The sequence below is a fragment of the Sorex araneus genome, chromosome 1 (genome assembly GCF_027595985.1).
Source record: "Sorex araneus isolate mSorAra2 chromosome 1, mSorAra2.pri, whole genome shotgun sequence".
Classification (NCBI taxonomy): domain Eukaryota; kingdom Metazoa; phylum Chordata; class Mammalia; order Eulipotyphla; family Soricidae; genus Sorex; species Sorex araneus.
The window spans coordinates 315591023-315609469 of record NC_073302.1 but is presented as its reverse complement, the minus strand read 5'-3'; the positions used below and the strand labels follow the sequence as shown (position 1 = coordinate 315609469).

Below are 18447 nucleotides of genomic sequence, written 5' to 3'. Positions count from 1 at the left end.
TTACTGGTGCCCACTTGAGCAAATTGATGAGCAATGGGATGACAGTGACAGTGATGCTCACTACTGGTTACCTTTATAAAAGTCACATTTATTTCTCTTGCCATTTGGAATGTTTAGAAGTACCAGAACAGTATTTTCAAATGGCCACTAAGTTGAACATTCATTTCTTCTTGTTTCAAAGATCAGTGTCATTATGGCTATTTTTGCACCACTACATTTTATGATCCCACATGTGAGGTTGTCAATATACTAGTGTTTCTCCAACTCATTTTACATCATACCCATGATCATACCCATGATGGTATAAAATTTTCTATAGGCCACCTGTCTTTTTTCACCTCATAAATATTGTAAATTTTGCTGCAGTGACAGAGAAGTGCATCTAAGTTTTTTTAGGGGGGATGTGAAAAGAGGGACAGCACTCAGGGGCCACTTCTGGTTCTGTGAGAGGGGTCATTCCTGGTGCTGCTCAGGAGACCGTAAGTGGGGCCTGGGGTGAATTGGTTCTGTTGCATGTAAGGCAAGGGCCTTAACTCCTGTGTTATTTTTCTGGTCCTAAATAAGATAGATGTTGGACATTACAAAGTACAGCAGGAATAGCAGTTCAATGTGGGAAGAAATGGAAATGAATATTTTTCTAAATCAAATTGTAAAAATAACACCTCAGTCTTTTCATATACTCTAAGGCATCATTAAACTGTTCAATACATGACTGATGCCTGACAAATAAGTACTCTGATGTTTACATGAAACTATTGTTAATGGGAAAATATTATTAAATTACAAATCTATGAACAGTTTACTTACTATAGAATGAGAAAACATCTTTTTAAACTTTTTCACACATGGAGGAAAGTATCTTCTTCCAAAAAGATGTGCTAGCACAACCACCAGCATCTCCATCACATCTTCAGAGAAAGTCTTACGACCTATTTAAAATAAAGAATTTAATCTTTAAAAATTTCTGATAATAGAATTAACCATTTAAACATATATTGAGTCATTACTTAATATCTAAATAAAATTTCAGGGCAAGGCATTTTAAAATATAATTTCTCAGGTGTTTGTTAACTGTTCAATAAATGGCAATATTTATTTATAATAATACAAGTTGAAAGATCTAGCTACACAAATTATCATACCCTTATATCTAGTCCTAGCTCAAAGAATTATTTTTAAATTCATCTATCTTTTAATTATAGAACTGCTCTGGTATTTCATCATTGGCTCCAAATCACCACTTCCTTCTTCCATTCCACTTAGTTTTACTCCCCGATTAAAATTCTGGTCAGGGGAAGAGGCTTTCTTATAATATTTAAATTTCTCTCTTTGTGTTGAGGAAGGGATGATTAATTTCAAATTAATTTTAATCCAAAGCTACATCAACCATTTGTTAATATACATTTAGAAAAATAATTAAACTATACAGAATTACAAACATAATAAGTATCTCTTTTTTTTAATTTTTTTTTTATTGAATCACCATGTGGAGGGTTACATAGTTCTCAGGATTATGTCAGTTATACAATACTCAAACACCCTTCCCTTCACCAGTGCCCATCTTCCATCACCAACCCCCCCAGTATACCTGCCGCCCCCTCCCACCTCCCCAGTCCCCACCCTTGTAAGTGATAAGTTTCACTTCGCTTTATCTCGATTACATTCCATGTTTCAACACACAACTCACTACCGTTGTTGGGGTTTCCCCCAAAAAAGAAAAAGACAGTCCTATTGCCAAGGAGGCATTTGATAGTTCTCCATTGCAAAGAATATAGAGATATTAAGTCCCGCTGTTTGTTACATAACTTTTCTTTTTCCCCATTGCCCCGCGCCACCGAGTTCACGCCTGTTTAGTAATCGCCACGCTGCCTGACAAAGGGAAAAAAAAAGCGAAAAGGATAGTTATTTCCCGTCATCAGCCGGCGTGGGGCTCTGGCTTAGTTGATAGTCTAGTAGAGTGTCTGCAAGCAGTTTCTGGAACCAAAGGTCTTGTGCTGGTATCGGCTCCGGCTCGAGATTCCACCAGCGTCCCACTGTTCCATGTACATAATTTTTACCCTTATATCCTATTCCCACGCCACCAGGTCTGTTTGCTTAATGGACATCACACTATGGTTGACGCCACGCCGCGTTTCTTCCCGAGAAAGAAGAAAATTTCTTCTCAGCCGGCATGGGGATATAGCTTAGTTCAGTCTAGAGAGATGGCTACCACTTTGGTTGCCTTCAATATTTCAGCAAAAGACTTACTATTCTTGTAAGGATCTCCCACAAAAGTCCAATCCATTAAAAAGGAACCATTACATATTGCTGATGCTAAGATGACATTAGGTCGCGCGGCCGAGGTAGGTTTTGGGTTTCCGTATAAAGTCCAGGGAAAGTACAACCAGAAATAACATCACTACAAACTTTTACCCTTTTATGGTGCTCATAAGATGGAGAAACCTAGAGAGAGGCTCGGCGTCTCCATTTTGCACTCAGAAAGCCGCGGACCCTGCGCTGTGCTCGGGAGGAAGGAGTTGAGAGAGAGAGAGGTTAAAAGAATTGGGGGATGCCCGGTTTCCATTGTCTCAGCCCGCCGTGGGTTCTCCGATCCCGTGCCAGAGTTAGTTCAGTGGGCTGCTTGGAGTCCAAGGGCGCTTCCTTGGGCTCTTCCATGATGCTTGCTCTGCAGCAGGGTCCAAAGGGTCTTTGTCAATTTTAATCCAAATGGGACAGTTAATAGTTTCTTGAGTCTGTGCGTCTTCCTGAAAATGCCTCTCAGCTGCTGTATAGGGTTCTCCCTTTAGTTGGTAGTTTGTGCCCGCTCCAGGGACGCCAGCTGTAAATAACTAAAGAACGCAGAGGGGCGAGTGCACTCGCGGGCTCTCTAGGCGGCTCTGTCTCACCACCCGCGTCCGTTGCCCCAGAACCGCTGTGTGTGCTGTCAGTCGAGGGCAGGCGACGGAAGGAAGAAGGAAGAAGGCCAAACTGGTTGCTCGATCCGTTTATTTCTCTCCCTCCGCTTCTCTCCCGCTCTCCTCGATCTCCCCCATGGATCTGGCCCCGTGGATCTGGCCCCGTGGATCTGGCTCATGGATCTGGCCCCCAAGTATCTCTCTTAAGACCAGAATCTTTTGCTTTCAAAACTTAATATGAATGTGAAATTCTCTGATTGTATGCCTGTATCTTCACATATCTGTGAATCTTCTTGAGGAAGTTTTTGTTAATGCTCAGGAATTACTTTGACAGTGCTCAGAGGACAAAATGGGATGCTGTGGATTGAACTCAGGTAAATTGCATGCAAGGCAACACTATACCTGCTGAATTATCTCTTCAGCTCCAATATTTTAAGTTTTCACTGTGCTTCATGTATCTCGGCTATTAATTCCTTATAAGATGGGTGGTGAGTAAATATTTTCTCACACAATCTGTGGCTGCCTTTTTTATTCTGCTCTTCCTTGCTCTTCTTCTTTTTTTTTCTATGTAAAGATGCCTGAGTTTGATATAATCACATTTATTTATCTTGATTTCATTTGCTTGACCAATGGCATATAATCATTGAAGATACCTCTAGGTTCACTACCATGAAGGGTTCTGCCTATTTTTTCTCAAAATAATTTATGGGTTTAGGTTTAATATCAGGATCTTTCATTCACATTTGGTTGACTTTTGTGCATGATATAAAATAGGGGTCTGAACTCATTTTTTTAATGCATGACTGACCAGTTTTCCCAACACCATTTGTTGAAGGGGCTTTTCTTGCTCTACTTCATGCTCTTCACTCCTTTGCCAAAGGTTAGAGAACCATATATCTGTGGATCTGTCACTGGACTCTCAAAGGTATTTTATTGCACTATTCGAGTCCCTCAGGAGGGTGGGTTGAGTTTCCTTTCCCACCCTGAGCAGAGCCCCGGAAGTTGAAGACCTCTGGAACCCAGCCACAGCCATGCTCAAGGCCACTCTCTACACGTTTGACGAGCCTCACTCATGAAGGAACCGTCAGAGGAATCCAGGTGTGCAGGACTGGGGCCTGAGATCTCCAAGGCTGCTCGGATCAGAACTGGGCCTCTTCCACCCAGATCTCCCATTTTCCAGTAGCTAGGCAGTCACACCCAGAAGTTACCCCCCCCAACCCATGCTGTGTAATCCCATCAATGGCCAACATCCAGAGACTATAAAACCAAGCTCCCAAGAGCATGTGGTCACAATGTGATCTAGTTCTTCCTCTTGGAGAACCTGGCAAGCTACCAAGAGTTTACTGCCCACATGGGGGAGAGCCTGGCTAGCTCCCCATGGTGTATTCATATGCCAAATATAGTAACAATGATGGGTCTCATTCCCCTGAGCCTGAAGAGCCTCTAATGTGACACCATTGGGAAGAACAAGTAAAAAGAGACTGCTAAAATCTCAGGGTTAGGATGAATGGAGACGTTACTGAGTCCACTCGAGCAAATTGATGATCAATGGGATGACAGTGATACAGTGATAAAGTGATTCAGAAAAGGCATCTGCAGTCTGATATTCTGTATATATATACATATATATACAATATATATGAGTGCATATATATTGTATATTGTATATATATACATATATATACAATATATATGCACGGCAAGCTCCCTGTCGTGTATATTGTATATATATACATATATATACAATATATATGCACTCATATATATTGTATATTTATATGTATATATAAAACCAAGGTTCCAGTAGATTGGTTTTATAGTCCCTGTATAGACGCTGGGGACAGTTTCTGGGTGTGGACAGTTTCTGCCTAGCTACTGGAAAACGGGGAATGGGGCATCTGGGTGAAAGAGTCCCTGTCCCAATTCGAGCAGCCTTGAAGATCTCAGCCACGGGACCTGCACACCTGGATTCCTCTGCCGGTTCCTTCATGCATAAGGCTTATCAGAACATTTGGAGTGTGACGTTAAGCATGGCTGTGGCTGGGTCCCAAGGTCTTCAACTGTCAAGGCTCTGCTCAGGGCAGGGAGGGAAATGCAACCCGTCCCCTCCAAAAGGCCTTTGTGAGGAGAGCCAGGTGCAGGGGCCAGAGACTCTGCATTGCTCTCTTCCAGGAGCTTGGTTTTATAGACTCTATATGTTGGCCATTGACATCTAACAGCCTAGTTCTCCCTCTTGGAGAACTTTACAAGCTACAGAGAGTCTATTGCCACTCAGGAGAGCCCGGCAAGCTCCCTGTCGTGTATTCATATCCCAAATACAGTAACAGATATATACATACCTCTTGGAGTACCCAGCAAGCTACTGAGAGTATCCCACCCACACAGCAGAGCCGGGCAAGCTACCCGTGGCGTATTTGATATGCCAAAAACTGTAACGATAGGGCTCATTCCCCTGACCCTGAAAGAGCCTCCAATCGTTGGGAAAGATGAGTAAGGAGAGGCTGCTAAAATCTCAGGGCTAATTGTAATAGAGACGTTACTGGTGCCCACTGGAGTCAATTGACCAACAGCGGGATGACAATGATACAGTGATATACATATATATATATGGATATATATATAAACACAATATGGAATACTACTCAACTATTAGAAGTGATTAAATCATGCAATTTGCCAGTATATGTATGAAATCAGAAGGCACTATGCTGTGTTAAGTCAGTCAGAGAGAGACAGACACAGAATGATCACTCTCATGTGTGGCAAATAAAGACACACAGTAAGAGTAACAAATGATGTAAAGCAAAAGAACCTAAGAACTGGTCTACAGAATGAAGATTAGGTGGAGGTGGGGAATGTGAAACTGTGCTTATGGTGGAGGAGGAAGAGTTGTGAGGGGACAAATGGAGGACAGTGGTGGAGAGAATGGGGCACATTAGTGAGGGGTGTGATGTTGAATTGATGTGAGCATGAAACCTTATCACTGACAGCATTGTAAAGCTGTAAAGCAAGGTGATTAAAATTTAAAAAATAATAAAAGTGAGATAAAATAATAAAATCTCCGATGCTTCTTTTGGAAGGACTAGATGGAGATAAACTTCAGTCTGTGCTCCCTCCCTTGTGCTTCAAGCACAAGTTCCTTCTTCATCTTTCGACTTCTTATCCCCATATAAACTTTGAGGAAAAGACTTATAACCTCTTGTAAAATTGTTTTTTGAGAGTAAAAAAAAAGGATGTTTCTAAAAGAGTTACTTTTCAAATTTTATATCTGCAATGAGAGAACATATGTTAACCCATGGCCTCTTTCTCCTTTGCACACTAAAAGATCTGTGATCAGCACAAATTGCTGGATCCTTGTAGCCATGATCAAATGAAAGAATCTTATAGGGGCTAGAGTGATAGCATAGCGGGTAGGGCATTTGCCTTGCACATGGCTGACCCGGGTTTGACTCCTAGCATATCATATGGTCCCCTGAGCACCACCAGGAGTAATTCCTGAGTGCAAAGCCAGGAATAACCCCTGTGAATCTCCAGGTGTGACCCAAAAATAAAAAATAAATAAAAGAATCTTATAAACAAAAAGAACTCTCACTGTTCCAGATGGCAAGCCAGCTAAAGATATTTTATTTTCCTCAAATATTGATCTCCACCTTCTAAGTTCCCACATTCTTATAGTGCTAGAGTGACTAGATCTACTTGATAGAAAACTTATGTCTGATTCCTGATTTTCATTTAATAGTCAATAATTATTATAAATAAGCAATTGCAGAAATGGCATACTCATGTGAAAAATTGGGGACAAAGTGCAGTAATCAGTAATTTCACTCCCCTAGAAAAATGTAGTGTTGAGTAGAGTTTTCACTTTTCTAGTAAAAAGAAGGCAATTCATATATTTATATTGCATTGGCAGCATAATGGCAAATTGTTTTCACTTGTTACTTTAATATGGTAATATTTATACACAGTATTTTGGAAATAAATAAAAATTAGAACTGTGGACTTTCAATGATCCTTTGTCATATGAACAAATCACTTTATGGCTTGATCTATAGATTTTAAACTAAGAAGTTCTAATGTATTTACATACAATTTTTATTATTCTTTACTTTGTAGAGTTGGGCCACAGGCTTTACTCCTGGCACAGCTCTAGGGATCATTGGCAGTGCCTAGTATAGAACTCAGGTCGATTATGTGCCAGACAAGTTTCCTTGTCACTATACTATCTCTCTTGCATTTAACAATTCTTATATTATTTAACAAAAAACTTCTAATTCAACAAAAATACAAAGAACAGTGGCTTGTTAATGAATATATTCTGGTTCCCTGGTGTCTTCTTTTAAATTTGGATCATATCATTTTATTTATTTACCTAATATTATGTTAAACTTCTGGAAAACAAAAAGAACTATATTTAAAAGGAAACTCTTATGTTGACATTATTATGTGCCATATAATGTTATCATATTAGCTTTTATTGAACTTTACACTATTACCTTGATGTCTCACTATGTTGGAGATAGTAAAAACAAAAAAGTGAGTGTTCAGAAAGATGCCTATTTTCACATCAGTTGAAGATATAAAAGATATAAAAGATATAAATAGTTAATTTTATATAGTTATTGGTTTTTTTAGTTGACAAAAACTAAAATAGGACATTATTACAATTTGTTTCAGCTGATACAAACACTAAAATATCTTATATATTTATAAGAATAATGTTTGTTATTCTAATGGTTTTACTTTAAATATTTAAATTATATCTAGTGGTCACTACATTATTTAACAAAAATAAGATTAGACTCATTATAAGAATTCATAAACATCTTCAGTTCTATGAAATGATAAGTGTTCAATGTAAAGCAAGGGAAATTCCAGTGAGAAATGGCACCCATCCAACGTAAAAGTAGCCCTGGAGGGTATATGGCTATAAACTAATAGAGATGTGATGTTTGTTTACATGTATGTATGCTTGTTTATGCATACATGTGTTTGGGTACATGATTAAGGAGAAGACATTTGGAGAAAATACTGCTTACCGTTCACTATGATTGGAGTACATAGCTTGTGAAATAAACCTTTCCTCAACAAACTTACAAAAACAAAGTTTGCAGGTTCGTGATAATGCAAATGAGACACCAGTCCAGAATAACCAACGGGAATACATTCTTGATTCAGGTATCCCTGAAAGTCAGTTTGAATATATTAGCTTTTATCTCAAGATCTCATTAACATTAAATAAATTATTAATAAGGCAAATTTCATTAGAATTATATATACAAGGTTAACATCTCAGTTTAGTATAATTAAACAAAAAGCTTACCTCTGTGATCAAGAAGTTCAAAGAATATATAAAATAAAATTTTATCATGCAATTGATTTTTGGTTGCTTGAAGGATATCAATGAATGTTGGAGAACTGATAATACCTATATACACATATATTAAAATATCAGTTAGATATTAGGAAAACTTTATGGAGTCTTTAAAATATAATGTATAAGCAGACAATTAAATATTTCTATTATAGAACATCATGATATATATGCATATGTAAACTTTGTATACCATATAATATGTATGGTTCTTTTAAAGTTTTAAACTAGGTGTTACATATTGTATTACATTTAATTTAATTATAATCCTTATTATAATTAGTTATACCATAATGTTTATGATTATATGTGAGCAATGTAAAATGTTTGTAAAATTTAGGAAATATGAATAAGAATCTTACTCATGACAGTATAGAAATAATTGGGACTGGTAATATTGTTTCGTGAGTAGCACTGTAGCACTGTTGTCCCATTGTTGATTGATTTGCTCCAGTGGTCACCAGTAACATCTCCATTGTGCGACTTGTTGTTACTGTTTTTGGCATATCGAATATGCTAGAGGTAGCTTATCAGGCTCTGCTGTGCAGGTGGGATACTCTGAATAGCTTGCCGGGCTCTCCGAAAGGGACAGAGGAATAGAACCCAGGTCGGCCTCGGCCTCATGCAAGACAAATGCCCTAAATTGCCTTAAATGTGGCCAATCTAGGTTCAGTCACTTGTACTACTTATGTCCTACAAACCCAGTCAAGAGTGATCCTTCAGCACAGAACCAAGAATAAAACAGAGTAGAACTGGCTTTTCCATCCCCCCAAAGTAGAAGTAATTTGAAGGTGTAAAATGAAAAACCACAAATAACATTCAGTATCATGCATTTTAGCCATTAATTTTAATTGCCTCAGAACTATAATATTTTAAATGTCTTAGCCTAGACATAATTTCAAAGAAAAAAATTGCTTTGAATGTATACAGAAGAAAAATTGTAACAGACAAGAAAATCTTGGACTTAATTTTCTGTATGTTTAAAAACATGAATAGTATAAACATGTTTTATATTTTGTAAAAGTACTACAAAAAATCAAATGTTACAATGAGTTAGGAGTACATAATTTTATTATTTTCATCTTGTGTAAATTATAAAATTGAGCTAACATTATCTCATTTATTGAATTAATTTGAATAAGATGAAAGCAAACCTTTGCTTTGGCATCCTTTTTGTCATCTGCTTTGGAGACAAGCAGCATAAGTCTGAGAATCAATGACAATTTTAGAGGAAATTGACCTTTTAATTTGGGCACATTAGATTTCAGGAGTCTTTCGATCTTAGGTAATGGAATACCATAGAAGAACACATTTCCTGTAAGATCTTCTCCACGTCTACCTGCACGTCCAGACATCTAAAGGGATTATCACATAATGATTATTTTAAATCTTGATTTTGTAAATGGTTAATATATAACTTGCCTTTATAATATAGAACATTATGCTTTCAAAAATAAAGAAAAGTCCTTTTCCTTTACATGTGTTTAAAGATGATTGATTTAAAACAGGGAAAATTCTATCTTAATTACCAATATATTGCCAGAGTATATAGTCTGAATTAAGAACATTATAGACATTCAATTAATAATCACTGGTGTTAGGCATTAGTTTGGACACTCAAAAAATGTGGTCACCTTTTGTTATTTTTTTTGTTTAATTTTGGCAATATTTAACAAACAAAAATAGTCTCAAGAAAATATATTTATCTGGTCAATGATTGCTTAAAACATATTTTTTTGCTTAAAACATATTTAGCATAATCATATTTACACTATTTTGTGAATCTCAAAATATTTTACACTATTTTGTGAATTAGCATAATCATATTTACACTACTTTGTGAATCTCAAAATATTTTATACTAATTTGTGAAAAATATTTTTAATATTTTTCGGGGCTGGAGCAATAGCACAGCAGGTAGGGTGTTTGCCTTGCATGCAGCCGACCCCGGTTCGATTCCCAGCATCCCATATGGTCCCCTGAGCACCGCCAGGAGTAATTCCTCAGTTCCAGGAGTAACCCTTGTGCATCACCAGATATGACCCAAAAAGCAAAAAAAAAATTAAAAAATTTAAAAAATAAAAAATAAAACTATTTTTCATTACATTTACAGTGACTGTAAGTTTCAGAATCAATGTCTATCTTGTCTTCTAGAACGAATGTTCCACATCCCTATGTATATAAGTGCACTAAAAGTAATACAGTATAAATACCTGTCTAAAGTTCAAAGCATCCAGAAAAACAGAATCTTCTGTAAAAATGACAGATTTACATGGCATATTAATTCCCAATGCAAGGCTTGAAGTAGCTGTTACCACCTGTGGGAGGAAGGTTAAAAAAAATATATCATCAAACAGTACGTAACATTGTTCTAGAGCAGGTAGGGTACAGCAGGTAGGATGTTTGCATTGCATGTGGTCAACTCGGGTTTAATCCCCAATGGTATACCAAGCCCTGAGCCCTGTCAGGAGTGATCTCTGAGAACAGAGCAAGGAGTAAGCCAAGCACAGTTGAATATGGATCCAAGACAACACAAAACCCCAAAACCAACATAGACTACCTAGGTGCTTCCATAAACACTACTGAGGACGTTAGGTTCCCTTAATATATTTTTTTTAAATAGCATTTTGATGGAGGGTGTGGTTTTAAAACACTGTGTGAAAACCCAGCATTATCAGTATTATAAATCAGCGTCAAAAAAGTTATTTAAGTATATCATTAAGCCATTATCACCTGAAATTATAAAACTATATTTTATTTGGAAAAATTTTCTCATGGAACACCAGCGCCATACCTTACAGTGAAGGAATGAAGGGGCATATATTGTATGATCAACCCTGTACTATATCTCCAGCCCCTCGGAGTGAGAGATTTGTCTTTGTTAATTTTGTTTGGGGAAAACACCCATCTGAGCTCAATTCTTACTACTGGTGAGTGCTTAGGGATCACTCCTGACAGTACTCAGGAAACCTTATGTGGTGCTGGGATCAAACCCCACTCGGCCACATGCAAGATAACTGCCTCATCATTGTTCTAGCTCTCTAGCCCTAGTGGAAGATTTCTCTCTTTCTTTCTTTCTTTCTTTCTTTCTTTCTTTCTTTCTTTCTTTCTTTCTTTCTTTCTTTCTTTCTTTCTTTCTTTCTTTCTTTCTTTCTTTCTTTCTTTCTTTCTTTCTTTCTTTCTTTCTTTCTTTCTTTCTTTCTTTCTTTCTTTCTTTCTTTCTTTCTTTCTTTCTTTCTTTCTTTCTTTCTTTCTTTCTTTCTTTCTTTCTTTCTTTCTTTTTGGGTCACACCTGGTGATACACAGGGGTTACTCCTGGCTCTGCGCTCAGGAATTACTCCTGGCGGTTCTCAGGGGACCATATGGGATGCTGGGATTTGAACCCGGGTCGGCCACGTGCAAGGCAAACGCCCTACCCGCTATGCTATCACTCCAGCCCCCACCCTAGTGGAAGATTTTAAGTAAACTTTCTACTCACAATAATTCTACTGTCAAAAAATAAGAGAATATTAACAGCAACTAGGAGTTAAATTTAGAGTCTTAACAAAACATCTCTGCAGTCAGTAGCTATCATTTGGGCCATTAAAACTAAAACTTTAAGCACTTGGGCACTAAAATGAGAACAAATTGGCACATTATTATTAACTGAAGTCTACAGTTTTCAAATGAGTAATTCTTCTATCAGGGCAAATAATGCAAGATGACTTTAGTGTATCTTATTTTACCAGAAAGTCAGGAGGTGCTCAAAGCAACTCTAACATTTACAGTTGTCAAAATCTGCTAAAGGTCAAAAGACAAGTGAAAGAACCACCAATAGCCAAAACTTGAAAAATAGGAGCAATTATAAAATGCATAAAGTACAACTTGTTATAACAGAAAACTTAAATGTACATTATAAACATAGGGATAAATATTGGATACATATAAATGGGAAGAATAGACACATCTTCTGTGAATGAATAACACGCAATAATTTAGATAGTCACTCATGTAAATAGTCTACTCTTGAAAGGATAGGGTGAAATTGACTTTAACCTCTGTGATCTTTCTTCAAGAAACACATACTTCCAGTATAATCACAATGAAAACATAACAGAATTTCTAAATTGAGAGATATTTAATCCTGAAATTATAAATATCTCTAATTTCAATATATACTTATTTAATAAATATAAATTTATTTATTTACTAAATCTCTTTATTAAAGATATATAATAATCCTCAAGCCATTTTGTACCCAAGAATAAACCAAAGGAATCTGATAACAAATGCAATCAGTGTCTAAAATAGGATCCTAGAAGACAAAATGTCATCTGAGCAAGTCTCCATAGAGAATAAAATTTAATAATAATCATGTATTAGTATTGGTTTATCAACCATGAAAATATACCACAGTAATGGAAAATGTCATTAATATGAAAAATTAAGAGAGTGGTAAATGGGATATACTACAGTATATTAACAAATCCAAATTTTACCTATCAAACTCAAATTTTGTCATAATAAAATAGTAAATCTAGAAAGAAGCATGGCAAAGTGTTTTTATTGTTTTAAAACCTTTAATCTCTGGCAGCTTCTGAACTTCTGCTTGCTGTACCATCCCTCCAGGAAGACTGATCTCCCAGCTGACATCAACTGAAACCTTATTATTGTAACTGGAGGATGATTCCCCTCCCTTTGTGCTAGGTCCCAGCAGCCTCCATGCCTGCTCTCTGTTAAGTTCCTAAGTGTGACAGCTCCTCATCAAATTTTACACTACTCACAGTTTATACTTACTACCACTAGATGAAGTCCTGCAGGGAAGCAAAAGAGTAATTACCAGTCTAATTCCTCAGAGATTTGGAGGTTGCCTAATTACAAAGATATAGCCTCAGTATCACTGGAGCACAGTACACTTAAAAGCTTACCAAGGTCAAAGAGCAAAAACAACCTAGAAGGCTCTACCAGAGCCAGCAGCTCAGTACATCCTCAATGACTTTAGTGATACCATTGTAAACTCATGTTTAATGAGCTCAAGAAATGACAACACAAGTAGATAGTAAAACACAAGAGAATGTGAGAGGTGAAATGAGAACACTATATGCAGAAACGTAGAGTATGGTAGGTAATATTTTAAAAGAAAAACTTGGGTCAGAGAGTGATATTATAGCAGGTAGGGCATTTATTTTCCAGGTGACCAACCCAGGTTCAATCCCTGACATTCCATATGGTCTTGCTGAGCAGGGCCAGGAATAATAATTCCTGACTGCAGAGCCAGGAGTAACTCCTGAGCATCGCTGGATGTGACCCCAAAAGTCATAAATAAATAAATAAATAAATAAATAAATAAATAAATAAATAAATAAAACTCAACAGAACCTGTAAGGAGCAGATTAAAAGCAGCTGAGGAAAAGATCCAGGCACTCCAAAGTGAAGTGGAGAAAATCACTAGAAAACAATGTTAAAAAGAAAAAAAAATCCATATGCGGTTGGAGAGATTTCAGTGGTAGAGAACTTACTTTGCACCGAGTCAATCCGGGTTTGCTCTTGAGCATCCCATATGGTCCCCAAGCACTTCCAGGAGTAATTCCTGAGCACAGAGCCATGAATAACCCCTGAGCATTGCCAGATGCACCACACCACCACCACCAAATAGAACTATGGGATGAGTTTAAGGAGAACAATACAAGAATCTTCAGAGTGGCTGAAGGAAAGAAAGACAGGTGACTCCAATATAGAAACAATAGCTACAGAAATCATAGATAAGAACTTCCTTGAGTTGAAGGATATAAGGCAATGAGATCCAAGTGTCCCAAATGGTACCAGCAAAATTTCACTCAAATAAAAACCCTCCAAATCACGTTGTACTTAAATCCAGAGGTAGAGAGAATATTGAAAGCAGTAAATAAGATAAATAAGTTATTGACAAATAAAAGCCCATAAGAGTCACAGCGATCTATAAAATAAGACTCTATGAGCCAGAAGAGAACAAAGTAATATACAAAAACTCAATGAATTGAACACCAGGAATACTCTATCCAGATAGATTATCATTCATATTTGAAGGAATTATAAAGAGCTTTAGGGACAGACAGCAGGTTAGAGAATTCATAACCTTGAAACCAGTCCTGAAAAAGCATTAAAGGAATTTCTTTAAAAGGCAAGACAGGGGGGCTGGAGTGATAGCACAGCGGGTAGGGCGTTTGCCTTGCACGCGGCCAACCCGGGTTCGAATCCCAGCATCCCATATGGTCCCCTGAGCACTGCCAGGGGTAATTCCTGAGTGCAGAGCCAGGAGTAACCCCTGTGCATCGCCAGGTGTGACCCAAAAAGCAAAAAAAAAAAAAAAAGGCAAGATAGGGCCGGAGCAATAGCACAGAGGGTAGGGCGTTTGCTTTGCACGCGGCCGACCTGGGTTCGATCCCTGGCATCCCATATGGTCCCCCAAGCACTGCCAGGAGCAATTCCTGAGTGCAAAGCCAGGAGTAACCCTTGAGCATTGCTGGGTGTGACCCAAAAAGCAAAAAAAAAAAAAATGCAAGACAAACTTCCCAGCATGTGTCATTGTGAATCACAACAACAAATTAATACTTAATCTATATCAAATGTTATATATCTGATAAGATTTTTTACAGCCACAGAGATTTTATTGAAATATTCTACTGTTTAGTGCAGGCACATAAGCAGTGTCTATAATATAATAATACTCTAACATAAAGCCAATATTCCCTTTCTTAGGATAAAACATTTAACCTTCTGTAGGTCTTTTAAGATTTTTCCGTTCAATTTTCCTTAATGCTCTTTATTCTTACTAAATGTTACATTTGTAGATTTATCTACATGTAAATCTTTTTCATGTAAATGTTAAATCATCTATTTCATGTAAATCTTAAAATGCATTAACATAGTTACTCATAATATTGATTTTACTCACAAATATTTCCCAAATATGAGATGAAAAATGGTATAGTAATATAACAACAAATGATCAAAATAATCAGAACTGACAATTTTGTCCTTTGACCTGTGCTTACTTTGGGGTACTGGCATGGGAGGAGGAGACCTTGGACTTTGATGGAAGAAAGCAGACTGTCTGGTGGTGGATTTGGTGCTGAACTGATGTATCCATAAAAAAGTATAATTGACAGTAATGTAAATCCCAGTGCCTAAATATAATTTTTTTAAACTTAAAAAAAAGAAACTCATTTTTTATTTATTAGTTTTCTTTAAAGGCCACACCTGTCAGTACTCAGGCCTCATCCTGGCTCTCACCTGGTGGGCTTGCTAGACCATATGGTTAGCCAGGGATCTCACCTGGGACTGTTACACTGAGGACATGAGCCCTATCTGTTGTACTATCACGGTGGACCTCCCACCAAAAACCCAAAATTTAACTCTGAGTTATTTTACTTTGCACAATCAATTGTTCTAATCTTTTAAAATATTAGTGTGAGTTTATGAACAAAAGAATTCAACATTGGTTGAATGTTAAAATCAATTTTGTGTATAGTATGATACACTTATAAAATGTGTATCATGCAGTGGTAATTAATAATATGCTAATTCTATGCTATTAGGCAAAGTAGATAGGATCCTCAAATATCTGAATTGTATAGTAGATGTTTAATGTTAAATTTATTAAAATGTGTGCAAAATAACAGAATAAAATATGATAAAATGTAAGCAGAGTATCTCTTTAATTAGAAATATTATAGGGGAGTTATATAGAATATCTTCTCTTTCCACTGTCGATATAGGTTTTCTCTCCCTTAATGTATCCAGAGGAATGAAGGCAGTGCTTTTAAGAAACTCGAAAGTGACTAACCTTGACATGTTTCAGTCTGAAGAGCATTTCGACAACTTGTCTTTCTTTATATTCCAATGACCCATGATGAAATCCAATGCCTCGCCTTAGCAGTCTACAGAGTTTATAGGCTTGTCTTGTTCCTCTCAGTCTGAATAATATCTTGTTTAAAGTCTGAAATGGCCCCAAATATTTGAAAATTAAATTAAAGCATTTAACTGTAATCTTAATAATGCCTATGTTAAGAAATTTCTATTCAAGTAGACACTTCTAAAATAAGGTAGTTAAGGTTTACTACAGATCCAAAAACCTGTTTACTTCACAGTGCCTTACAAATGGTGTGTAAATATAACAGTTCCATAGGACTAGGCATTCTTGTCTAATATCTGATACAGATGAACACAATCCAGCCTCACAGTTAAATCATACACTTCCTCATAAGGAGCATGGAGTCCTCTTCTCTTCTGTCCCAAAGTGGTAGAATCATGGCCTTGTTCTTAAAATATTTAATCACTGGTCATGGTTCCAATGTACTAAGTTGGGTCAACAGCTCAGCCTGAGCAATGAGGAAACACTAATGGGAACAATAAGAATTCTTAACTGTGGAGGGGCCTGAGAGATTGTATAGTGTGTTTGCCTTGTTCAAGTTTGATCTTCAACATTCCATATAGTTCTCCAAGTCTTGTCATAAGTGATTCCTGATCACAGAGGCAGAGCCAAGTCCTAAGCACTGCTGGATGTGGTTGTAAAACCAACCAACCAAACAAAAATAAGATTTCTTAAATGTGGGGAGCAGGATTAGGGACCCAGAGTGCTCTGAGACCAGAAACAGAAACCATCTCACCTACAGTTTTTTTTCTGTTTCCCCCCTAATCCAAAACCAAGCCATAGCGTTGAAAAACAAATGTATCAAGTTCCTCTCTCTTGTATCTTCTTGTATATACTTTCTTTCCATCACTTCCTCACCCAGGGTCAGTTCCGGTGTCTTTTTCATTCTCCTTTTCCCTTTCCCTTTCCTTACTCTTGTTCATCTATTAGCTAATGTCTTATGAGCATGTATCGTTTAATGGATCCAAGTTCTATAATTAAGTTTTTGAATGAGATGTGAGGGGATGGAGTATAACAAAATAGAAACTCCACCGTATCCTGATTGAAGAGGTTAGTACAGAACAGATGAGGAAGGATTTTCAAGACACATCACATCTGATTTTTATATTTTGAGGCGTTGTGGGTTTTGTATCAAGCTGCTATTTAAAATTCTGTTTTTCAACCATGAGATACCACCTCACACCACAGAGACTGGCACACATCCAAAAGAACAAAAGCAACCGTTGTTGGAGAGGATGTGGGGAGAAAGGGACCCTTCTACACTGCTGGTGGGAATGCCGGCTAGTTCAGCCCTTTTGGAAAACAGTATGGACGATTCTCAGAAAACTAGAGGTTGAGCTCCCATTTGACCCAGCAATACCACTGCTGGGAATATATCCCAGAGAATCAAAAAAGTACAATCGAAACAACATCTGCACATGTATGTTCATCGCAGCACTGTTTACAATAGCCAGAATCTGGAAAAAACCCGAATGCCCCAAAACGGATGACTGGTTGAGGAAACTTTGGTACATCTATACAATGGAATACTATGCAGCTGTTAGAAAAAAGGAAGTCAAGAATTTTGTAGTTAAGTGGATGGGCATGAAAAGTTTCATGCTGAGTGAAATGAGTCAGAAAGAGAGAGACAGACATAGAAAGACTGCACTCATCTATGGTATATAGAATATCAGAGTGGGAGACTAATACCCAAGAACTGTAGAAATAAGTACCAGGAGGTTGACCCCATGGCTTCGCGGCTGACCTCACGTTCCGGGGAAAGGGCAACTCAGAGAAGCGATCACCAACTACATTGTAGTTGAAGGCCATGTGGGGGAAGGGAGTTGCGGGCTGAATGAGGGCTAGAGACTGAGCACAGCGGCCACTCAACACCTTTATTGCAAACCACAACAGCTAATTAGAGAGAGAGAACAGAAGGGAATGCCCTGCCACAGTGGCAGGGTGGGGTGGGGGGGAGATGGGAGTGGGGAGGGTGGGAGGGACGCCGGGTTTACGGGTGGTGGAGAATGGGCACTGGTGAAGGGATGGGTTCCCGAACTTTGTATGAGGGAAGTATAAGCACAAAAGTGTATAAATCTGTAACTGTACCCTCACGGTGATTCTCTAATTAAAAATAAATAAATTATAAAAAATAAAAAATAAAAAAAAATAAAATAAAATTCTGTTTTTCATATGAAATTTTATATTTATTTTTTATATTTATCATCTTGCCTCCCGTGCCTGGCTGTCTTCACTGGGGCCCCATCAGAGGGGACGGGTTGCGTTTCCCTCCCCGCCCCGAGCAGAGCCTC

The 18447-nt window shown here is 37.5% G+C and overlaps 1 protein-coding gene across 1 annotated transcript in view; it reads right to left on the bottom strand.

Annotated features, from left to right (window-relative positions):
• The window catches only part of LOC101556170 (probable ATP-dependent RNA helicase DDX60), a 78050-nt gene that overhangs the window by 9883 nt on the left and 49720 nt on the right, over positions 1-18447 (bottom strand). Inside the window, exons 25-30 of the mRNA XM_055128051.1 lie at positions 16070-16222; positions 10479-10583; positions 9420-9620; positions 8215-8319; positions 7931-8075; positions 789-929 (exon numbers count right to left, since the gene is read on the bottom strand). Of these exons, the coding sequence (XP_054984026.1) occupies positions 789-929; positions 7931-8075; positions 8215-8319; positions 9420-9620; positions 10479-10583; positions 16070-16222 (850 nt within the window). The remainder of the gene's footprint in view (positions 1-788; positions 930-7930; positions 8076-8214; positions 8320-9419; positions 9621-10478; positions 10584-16069; positions 16223-18447) is intronic.